The sequence below is a fragment of the Belonocnema kinseyi genome, chromosome 9 (assembly GCF_010883055.1).
Source record: "Belonocnema kinseyi isolate 2016_QV_RU_SX_M_011 chromosome 9, B_treatae_v1, whole genome shotgun sequence".
NCBI classification, from domain to species: Eukaryota; Metazoa; Arthropoda; class Insecta; order Hymenoptera; family Cynipidae; genus Belonocnema; species Belonocnema kinseyi.
In genome coordinates this window covers 27,431,861-27,443,372 of record NC_046665.1, presented here as the reverse complement: position 1 = coordinate 27,443,372, position 11,512 = coordinate 27,431,861, and the positions used below count along the sequence as shown (strand labels likewise).

Sequence of the window (11,512 nt, the reverse complement as noted above, 5' to 3'; positions counted from 1 at the left end):
TCTGCAACTTCAAGATTAGAATTTTTCTCATTTTGAATGAATTCGGTATTTAAGAATCTTTCTTAATCTGTAACTAATCTTTTATAATCCTTAATTTTCTTCACTGAATCTGGCAAGAGGGTCTCCTTCCACTAAAGGGCAACCATAAATCGTTTCATCCTCCCCGTCTTCCCAATTTTCAATAGATTGACTTACTTTGGCACTATTTTGTTGCAAAGTTTCATCAGTTTCGTTTATATATACGATTTCTACCCTCATTATTTCCTCCTGTTCTTCGGGTGTTAATTGTTCCAGCAATAAGCCATCTGCCTGAAATAAATTTTCGTCCTCATAAATTCCCCTCGTCGCAATCACCCTCCGTTCTGTAAATATAAATGGATGATTATCATAGTTCTCTAAAAGTAATTTTTTTTAATAATAAAGTATGTATTTGAATGTAAAAATTTTACTATTTTCTTTGCATCTTTTTGCAAGTCTGCGATCTTGTTAGAAATATGTAACACAACTCTGCAAAGTTCATCATCCACAACCTTTTCCGAATAGTGACATTACTCTAGGAGCCAGTGTCTAGTTATTTCCAAGAAAAACACAACAAATTTTCTATAATTACGCAATAATAATCCATATTAGATATATTATAATTTAAAAAATGAACAGTGCATACGTTTAATTGCTAGAACACTAGTTGGATCCAGTTTATTAGGATTTCTAGAGTGACCTCGTTTTCTATTACTATCTTTAGCTGATACTGTGGAATTTTTCAATTCCTCTATCGTAAAAATCATGTTTCAAGGCATTTCCCGTACCGAAATTTCCCCGGTTGGCCCTACGACAACAAGGTTCCCAGGCGGACCGAAGGAACCGAATGGAGCCTCTACAAAGTGCCAGTAAAGACCCCATTCGGTCCCCATTCAGATCCTTTTTCAAAAAACTCGAAAAACAGCAAAATCAACTTTTAAATAGTTGAAATTCGCATTCTACGTTAAAATTCCCTATAGAAGGTCACGGAATAATCGCAATAGCCTGTTTACTGCTACTTACAGGCGATGCGTTTGAAATGTAGCAGTCAACAGGCGTTATACGTCTTATATTTTTTGAAACATTTTACCGTTGCAAAAAAACTATTGCGATTATTCATTGACCTTCTATAGGGAATTGTAACGTAGAATCTGAATTTCAACAATTTAAAAGTTGATTTCGCTGTTTTTTCGAGTTTTTTAAAATGCAACCGAATGGGGACCCAACGGGGTTTTTACGGGTACTTTGTAGAGGCTCCATTCGGTTCCTTCGGTCCGCCAGGGTTTCTGGTCAAATCCTGGCCGGGACATCCCTGGCTGGGTTTCATGGACAGGAACCGGTCGAGAGCTGGTCGGGCGACATTTTTATCGAATTACACAGTCGGGAGCCGGACGGTTATTGGCTGAGCGAACCCTGGTTATATCTCATGGTCGGGAGCCGACCGGGCACTGGCAAGGATAATTTTGTTGTCAAAATTAAATATTTTTAAAAGCTGTGATATTATCAAAGACGTAATCATGGATGATAGATCAATTATCATTTAAAAAGTATAATTTAAAGATTTATTAGAGCAATGAAAACAGAAATAATCTGTTTTAAATTCTGTAAAAAGACATTACATTTTTCTGAATGTTTTAACTTGTTAAATAAAATTGTTATCAATTTTGGTATGTGCATTAGCAGATATGTTACATTTTTCACTATTTTCAAACAATGTTTAGTCTGTACACTTTCAAATTTACTGCAATGTATATCTCCTTCTGCGTCTAGCGACTGCGTAGACACTCACTAATTTTCAGTTTCGCTCTTCGAACGAGGGTACACATTGCACTCACGTCGCGTCATTTCCTCGAAGTTTGCAAATAAAATCGAGATCCTTAATTAAAATCAATCTTGTTTCAGTAATCAGTCTGAAAACCCCATTTAGTGGGGTTTTCAGACAAGATCAACTTTCAGCAAGATCAACTTTTAAACTTTTGGAATTCGGATTCTAAGTTAAATTTTCTATTAGAAACTCACCGAGTAATCGCAATATATTTTTTTGCAGTGTTAAAATTTTTTTTAAATGTCATGAATTTCTACAGAAGATGACTTCAAGTGCATCCATAATAGCTGAAGTAGTATTTTGCGCGCGAAGTTTAAAAATAAAATTTTCTCTCCCTTGCAACACAGCGTTGTTATCTGAGGTTTCCACTACCTGGCGTTAGCATCCAGACAAACTTCTCAAAGTTACCGACGGAACGCTTATGAACTACTAATAAAAGAAGATGCACTTGAAGGCGCTTTTGGCTGATGTAAATGACAGGTGTTTTATTTTTTAAAGTTTTTAACGCTACAAGAAAAAGTATTGTGATTACTCCGTGAGTTTCTAATGCAAATTTTAACGTAGAATCCGAATTTTAACAAACTAAAAGTTGATTTAGCTGTTTTTTTTTATTTTTTTAAAAGGGAACCGAATGGGGACCCAAAGGGGTCTCTACGGGTACTTTGTAGAGGCTCCATTCGGTTCCTTCGGTCCGCCAGGGGTCGTGCAGCCTCTCTCTCTCTCTGTCTCTCTCTCTGTGTTCTGAAAAGTAAATCAATGTTTTCAACATACGTGAACTTTTCAACATGTTACCCGGTAATAAGCGTAGAATAGAGAAAAATAAATACTTTCAGATTTCAGCGCGCAAGTGAAGATCCCTTCTAGAAATAATCAATTGAGATCGATAAGAAACAATATAACTAATATCTCGATCGTTCCGAATCGTGTTGCTTAATTGTGCAAAAACGATTGACAGCGATTAAGCATTTTTCACTTCCAATTGTTTCACATCGGGTACTTCGAATTTGGCATGTGACGGCAGGACTTTTGTATGGCGGGAATGATTTAAAAATATTTATTCACTTTTTTGGAAAAATATCAATTTTAAACAGCGTATATTACAAAATAAAGTTAATAAAAATTTTATAGAAAATTTTTACCCGACGAAATGGGTGCTACGATAAAACTTGTGCTAATAGTATTATACATTAAAAATATAAAATCAGATATGCGATAAAAATAAAAAAGTTGATTTTATAATAGTGAAAGCAGCAAAATTGTTTTGTTTTGTTACTATTATGCGCTATTTATTTAGCTATTGTAGTGAACATTTTATAAAGGCTTATAGGTTTTGAAATCGGTGAGATAAAAAAAAATTAAACGAATATTTTAAAAATTAGCTTGAAAATGTTTAATAATCTTAGATTTTAAAAATAAGACAAATTCCATATAAAAATGTTTAATTATTTTAAAGATTAAAGACTTTTAGAGCCTTCAAAATGCAATTACAATTTTAAATTACAAGTGTTTTTAATTGAACAATTTGTAATTGAATGCACTACAAATTGTATAATTGTAGATCAATGTATTGAAAATTATTTGGCTTTTAATTTAAATTGTTAAAAAATTAATCATTCAAATTGAAACCTTTGAAAAATAATGGTATAGTATCAAATCACAATAAAATATAAAATGCAAACATTAATAATAAAATAATTCATAGCTGAAAACCAAAACTGAAAATGATTATAAAAGAAATAATTTAAAATTAAAACTTTGATGACTGAATATTCTCAAATTGACAATATTTTATTAAAAATATTTGACAATGTGAGATTTCAGGTTTAACAATAAGTAGTTGAAGAATTTAAAAACTTAAAGCGTTTTAAATCCTATAAAATGCAACAGATTTACATTGTAAGCGTTTTAAATTGAACAATTTTCAATTAAATGCGTTAAAAATTGAATCATTTTTAATCAATATATTGAAAATTATTTTTCTTTATATTTAAATCGTTAAAAAATTAATCATTCAAATTTAAACCTTTCAAAAAGAAGGGTATAGTACAAAATCACGATTAATTCCTAATCACTTAATCACGTAATTCCTAGCCATTATTAACACATAAATTCATCTTATAATAACAAATCTTTTTATTTATTCAACTTTCTAAGTATAACAGCAAATTTACTTTTATTATTATTCACAAGGTAGCCACTAAAATCGACGAGGAATCATTTCCTTGTAAAAAATGTACACAGAATAGAGGAACAGAATAAAACTCAACATTTTAGTTTTCAAAGTTGAACTTTTTTAAAATAAAGTATTTAAGACTAAATTGCAAATTAAACCATTCGAAGTAGAAGTTTTCTGAACACTGAGCATTTTACATGTACAATTAGCACATTTGAAACCAGCTATTTCGTGTTTCAGAAGCCTGTAACGTTGTATATTTACAAATTATGCCATTGAAATTGAAGTAATGAAAAATGTACATTTTTAATCTTGTTGCGATTTGATTTAAATAAGTACAAGTTCAAAGACTTAAAAAATCAACTTTTTAAAATTTGGACCCCTAAGCTGCTTGATAGTAAACTTATTCATTTTTTTAATTTTAGCATTCCAAACTCAGTTTCAAAAAATTTTTAAATTTAAAATCAAACTCTTAATCTATGATGTGCTAAAATGTGGGAAAACGTCCATACTGTTACATGAAAGTTTACGAATATATGATTTTAAAATTAGGCGTGCGCGTCATGTGTGTTACAAACAAAAATTGCAGAGGGTGCATTGCATACAAGTGCATTCAATCAATTCAATACGATTGAATGCGATTGGGAACAATTGACACAGTAAGCAACAATTTAAACCGATACAACTGTTGATCATTCTGAATCGTCGTAAATCGTATCCAATCGATTATTTCTAGAAGGGATTATTCTATTATTTTGAATGCGCGATTTTCCCATTTGTCTAAAATGCCACAATATGAATAAGATACTTCCTAAACTTATTCACTTCTATTTCCATAGCGACCGCCATACAGTCTTCTATTCTCCCAAAGAGAACGTCATGCGGAATGTAAATGCTGAAAATTTATTCTCACCAATTCAATGCTGCCTCTTGAGAGTTAAAATTGTTCAAATTCACACATTTGCATGGGTTTCTTTGTTGGATTTTTTAAGACGTTTAAATAAATTATCAAAATATAAATAAATATAAATTTGAATATTGTTCGAATTTATAAGTTATAAAAAGATTTAATAATGAAAAATAGGTTAAATAAATGATTTCGTTAAATTTTACTAAATCAATTGAGAGGAATAGGATTTGCACTTTTTCTGTTCCCGTTGGGGAATTTTTAGACTGAGGAAAAATCGCGTATTCATAGGAATACAAATTCTTAATTTTTCTGAATTCAACGCTTGTTACCGGGTACAGAAAGGAATCATGCAAATTTATGTACTTCAATCTCATTTAATTATTGGTTTCCAGAGTTGCCTCTTCAATTGCATCACATTGCTGCTGTAGCAACTATATTAATTCAGCAACAGTTTCTTCTAGTTTTATTACTTGCTGATGGCCAACAGAATTGCGCTTCTTCAAATCAGCGGTAGTTTCTTCATATTCAAGTATTCGTTGCACACAAAGAGAATTCTATCAGACCAAAGTTCCTTCCTTAAAATAAGTATATATAGCCTTTGCGGAAAATTAAATAAACACACCCATTGAATATATTGATTTCAAGTTGAAAAAATGCATGGGCATAAAAGAAGCTAGAGAATTATCTCAGGATAGAAAAATATGGCGACAAATAGTTAATAAAAGGAGTTTCAGTAGAGTGAATGATGCCTGAAACAAAAGACCTTGGATACTAATGGACCTAAGTGGGGAACCTCACAATACGACTTCATGAGGATCTTCACTTGGGGTGATTACTAAAGAGATTGATCAGCAACCTGAGTCGCAGCAGTGTTACGGAACGAACGTGTTATTATCCTGGATCAATCTAAAAATTGTATATCCCTTTCTAACATTACTCCCTTCCTCACCGAGTTAGTCACGCCAACCTCGAAAGGGAAATGGCTTAAGGGTGCAATAATAATAATAATAATAATAATAAATGAAGATTGCAAACACACAAAGTTTGCAGAAATCTTTAAACAGATCTGCAGTTACTGATCATGCAATTTATCAAACATTTTAATTTTGAAGACAAATTTTGTAGAAGACAGTTAACAAAAAAGTTCATTTTCAACCAAGATAACTGAATTCTCAAACCAAAAGTTAAACCTTCAACAAACTAGAATCATTTCCTACCCAGAAAGACAAGTTTCTAACCAAGCATATGAAGACTTTTCAACAAAATACCTGAATTTTGACCAAGGAAATTAATTTTATTTAAAAAAAAAACAATTCGGAACAAAATACATTAATTTTAAACACAGTTATTGAATTTTAAAGCCAAAAAGACGAATTGTCTACAAAAAAGTTAAATTTTCGATCAAAAAATATTTTAATGTCATAAAGATACATTTTCTACAAAACAATACTATTTTTAACATAAGAGTTAATTTAAAATCAAATAATTGAATTTACAACTATAATTATGAATAATTAATATAAAAAAAATATAATTTGTAATTTCATTTTCATTGGGTATGAATATACGTACGATCAACGAATTTCCTTTTTCCATATTTTCCGTTTCGGAAGATGATGCCACAGAACCCAGGTATTTAGAGTTTACATTACGGGTCCGAAAACTGTCCATTTTTTGTTGCAGTTCAGCCACAGTTGCTATAAATAAATGCAATACATGAATTGAGTACCTTGCTTTGTGAGATGAGCCCAAAGAAATAAAAGAAAATTACAAAATAAAAAATTATTACTGTTTACTATATAGCAATAAATAATACATGCGTATAGTACCTACAGCTTTCAATATTGCTGCACTGTAAAATTCCTTACTATTCCCTAAAACATGATGTTTAACATTTGTGTTTACCATCTCATATTTTGAAATGTTTGGAAAATGTTTAAAGTCCGCGTCGCTAATCATTTTCCGGGTGCCTCTCGGGCTTCCACTAAGATATTGCACTAAAAAGAACATTGTTTTCTTCAAGGCACCCGCACTATATTTCACTATATTTCGATGTTAGGCATCCGATTAAAGGGACTTAAACAAAACTTTGAATAATTACGGCTCACTATAAATACAATCCGTTTGAATCATTTTCTATCTATAAGATTGAAATGGAAAGAACCGATGTATCCATCTTGATCCCAAGTCTATCCCTTTGATCATTTTCTATTTTTCTTCCAATCTACAATCACCTCTAGTCTTTCGAATCCCAATCTTCCTATCCATGTCTATCCGCCACTTATCCACATGTATCCTCTTCTTTACACTTCCAATCCATATTCTAGTGTCTCTTTCCAAATGAATCTTTCGCTTATCCACGCCTATCTTTTTCTATCCGTTAGGCAATCCAAAATCTTATCTCATTGAATATTTTTCTATCTTTTCTAAAATCTAAGATAGCCTTATCTTTTTGAATCCCATTCTTTCTATCCAAATAAATGAACAGCTTATCTACCTCCATCCTTTTCTATCTTTTCGGAAATCTAAGATTTCCTCTAACTTTTTTAATTCCTATTTTTCTATCCAAGTAAAACCATTTCTATCTTTCTGAAATATAGCCCTGCAAAGAACATCTTATTGAAAAGTATTTAGAAGTATTAGAATTTTGGATGCGTTTGAATTCTGCTTTCTGATGCGAAGAAAAGATTTCAAAAGTATTAGTTCGCATTAAGCATCTCCCTATTGAATGCAAGATGTCAGTGTCGAAGCAATGTGGATGCTTGCAATTAAAAAGTATCATATCGTATTAAGGTCAGCAGTTTCGAATGCGAGCTGGTACTGAAAATTAGGAACGAATTTTTCGCATTAAAATGTATTAAATCGTATTAAAGTCAGCAGTTTCGAATGCGAGCTGGTATTGAAAATTAGGAACGAATTTTTCGCATTAAAAATTATTGGATCGCATTAACTACGGGAGCAACAAAGGCGGCTTCGTGCGGAGAATTAGGTATCGATGCTTCGTATTTGAAAGGATTCGGAAGTATAGGTTAATTAAACTTTATAATAAGTACAAGTATGAATAGACACATTTTTTAATTATACATATTTATTGAAAGTAACTTAAAAAGATAAGATACATTAAATCTCTGGCAATTCTCAGGATTATGCATGCTTTTGTACTAGGTCGGTGAATTATTAAAAAACATATTGAAATTAAGTTAAACTTTCGCGCGTAAAACATTAAGTTCTTAATAGCTAATTTTGGTAATCACAATGCAATATTATAAATATCATACGAAGACTTACGCCTCGCAACACCCCTTTATCAACTCAAAAACAATAATACTTACCCAGTGGGCACACTTAGTTTAAAGTTATCCTAAAGACGTCTTTTTGTGGACGTCTTTAGGCTTATCCAAAAAGATGTCATGAGGTCGTAATAAAGGCGTTCTAATCTAGTCCCATAAAGTATATATTAAAGATGTTATCAGAACGACTTAAGGATATCTTTAAAAGGTCCTATGTCTGGCATTTCGTCGTCTTAAGGTCTTGAAAGGATATCGAGAGGACAATGTCGTAAGGATGTCCCTAGGACATCTTTGAAGCGTCTTGTATAAGATTATCATTATTCGAAATAAACCCAAATTCAAAGTATTTCTATATTTTTCTCTCACAAGACTTGAATTCTTACTAGGATTACCCTTACTAGGATTACCTGAAAAACTATAATATACAGGATAAATTACGATTTGAATTAGGAAATTCTGCTGAATTAAAAGAATCAAATTTTTTTAATGAAGTACTTTGAGGGCTGCCCAACCGATAGAAATCTGAGAGTATATGCTAAAGATTCTCATGGCTCTGAGAAGTTCTGAGAAATTCTCCGCAAGCACTCAGGTAGATATATTTAAGGGTCCAGTACCTCGGTTAAATGTTTTGAAGGCTTTGAAATGTCCTTTCCGAAATTGAAATAATAATAAGATCATAAATAACAAGCAGAGATGCTGAAATTGAAATAAGAATTCGATCATAAATAACAAGCAGAGAGGCTATATCAATAGAGTAGCCGACACTCAAGGGTCCTTTGTTAAACCTTCGGATTAAAGTTTAGAAATAGATTTTTTTTAATTTTATAGTTAACAGCCTAAAGCATAATAATTAGAAATCTACGGGTTTCGATGATTTCAGATATCTAACTTTCTTTTCTAAATGTTCAAAGTTGGAATAAATAATCGTTTCTCGTAAATGGAATGAGATACGCCAAAAAAAGACAATATTTTTTAATTTAACTAGAAAATTGTATATTAGTATATAAGTTATAATTATAAATTAGTATAATGAGAAAATTCATCAATTAAAAACAAAATGTTAATCATTTGAAGAAAAATTTAAAAAAGGGGAGTCGGGCTAGCGACGGCAAACTACTGTAAATAACTCTGCTCGTCCGGTACGTGACGAATAAAAAAGGAACATTATATTACCGTCACATCACTCTTAAAAGGACCACTAAAAGGACCTTGAAAAGGACCCAAACCTCTCAGACTATCTCAGAGGCTGAATCATTTAAATCGAACCTTAAAATAGTCTCAAACCGGCCAGGCTTTTTCCACTGAGAATACTCTGAGACTTCCATAGGCAGGATGCCCGTCCGTGGAAGGTTTTCCTTGGTTAACACGATAACTTTTGAAACAATTGACTGATAAGATTTCCTTTGGTAAATTCTTTTACTATTACAAAATGCAGGTCAAGTTCGTTAGACAGCCATTTTGGATACAAATTTAAAAAGTGAGCGTATTCTGAAAATTTTTGAGACCACTTTTTTCAAAATTCAATAATTTTGTGTACGGATATTCATATATCCTTATATAGTCTGCACAGACACCTTCATAAAAATAGTTTTTTCTGACTCAGGGAGTCTCAAAACGTGGAGATTTGATAAAAACCGTCCATGTCAGATTTTACACAAAACCAATACAATAATCTTGTCATCCCCATTTGAAGTTCGTTTAGGCACACTGTGATCCTTTATAACATTCTGCGTACGTCCATAGATTGTCCTCAGGACATCCTTGATAACATCCTGAGGACAACCTATGGACGTCCTCAGAACCTTATAAAAGATCACGGTGTGTTTAAACGAGCTTTAAATGGGAGTGACAAGATTATTGTATTGGTTTTGTGTAAAATCTGTCATGATCGGTTTTTATCAAATCTCCACGTTTTGAGACTCCCTGAGTCAGAAAACACTGTTTTTATGCAGGTGCCTGTCTGTTTGTATTTCTGTAGTTTGTAGTATTGTGTGCTTCGACATACTTTTTCAGGACCAAAAAAGAAAGAACGAGTTCGTTAACCAGCCATCTTGAATAAAAACTCAATGACTGATCACATTTTCAAAATTTTCGAAACCATATTTTTTCCAAATTTGGAAATTCTATTTACGGTTGTCCATAGTACTTTGAAACATGAACAATTTATTCATTAGACTTTTTTCAACAAAATCAAAATGTGCAGAGTCATAGCATTTTCAAAATCCTAACAAACAAACGAAAATTAACATTTTAAGACAAACAACGCATGATATGAAAAAAAGTCAGGAGTAAATAAGTGTTTCTTCCGGGGAGCCTTACAATGTTATCATAACAACTTTTTTTAGCATAACAACTTTTGAAAATTCTATGTATGGTTTTCCGCAGTGCTCAGAAACACGAACAACTGACATAAAAAATAGGACATATAAAGACGTTTTTAGGACGTCCTCTTGATGTTCCGGCGCCCATAGGGATGTCTTTAACTTTTTAGTGTGAAAAAATAATCATGTCTCTTAAAGGTATTTTTAGGGCGTCTTTAGGACTAGCCCTGCAGACATCTTTGGGACAACTTTAGATCAGACATAGAACGTCTTTAGGACGTCCTAAAGTTGTCTTTATAACGACCATGGGACTTAGACGTCAATGTCCAAGAATGTCCCAGGACAGTTAAAGACGTCCTAAGGACGTCTTTAGGATATTGCGGTGCCCACTGGGTGTGCATCAAGTAATATTTTTATTAATATTGAAACACTTAAAGAGAATTTCGGACTGGGAGAGACCTAGGGGTAAGACTGAAGATTTTGACGTAAAAATAACATAAAAATGATGATATGTAATTACTCGTAAAAAGCAACACGCCACACAGAACATGAAGTCCTTTTTTCTTTAGGAAGCATTTGTTCTCCAATGCGTAATTCTGCTGCTTAAACAGTTGGACATTGAAAGCAGGAACTTTGGCGTATTGTTTCGCAACTCGTTTAGATACATATAAAAACATTTATTTCACTTAACATTTCACTCATTTACACTTTTTATGCAGAACACTCCTTCAAAATATAAGCACACTTCACGGATGGGCGAAATAACCAAGCAATCGACTGTCATGCGGAATGCTGAAATAAACGGAATCGGAATTTGAAGTTACTTTTAAAATTAGCCATCACAAACTTCACTTCCGAAATCCATACGTATCATTGGTTTATACCAGGTGTATACATATGAAACCGGTATTGCCATTTAGCGGCCAGTAGGCACACTTGTAGGCACTGTCGGAACTTACCATTTGTGCTAATTGG

General features: G+C 32.4%; 1 protein-coding gene across 4 annotated transcripts in view; it reads right to left on the bottom strand.

The window, feature by feature from the left end:
- Positions 1-6,489: 6,489 nt before the first annotated feature.
- Positions 6,490-11,512, bottom strand: part of LOC117179462 (homeobox protein extradenticle) — a 374,818-nt gene continuing 369,795 nt past the window's right edge. For all 4 annotated transcript variants that reach the window (XM_033371300.1, XM_033371301.1, XM_033371302.1 and 1 more), the window contains exon 8: positions 6,490-6,623. In XM_033371300.1, coding sequence (XP_033227191.1) covers positions 6,570-6,623 — 54 coding nt within the window. In that variant the 3' untranslated portion in view covers positions 6,490-6,569. The remainder of the gene's footprint in view (positions 6,624-11,512) is intronic.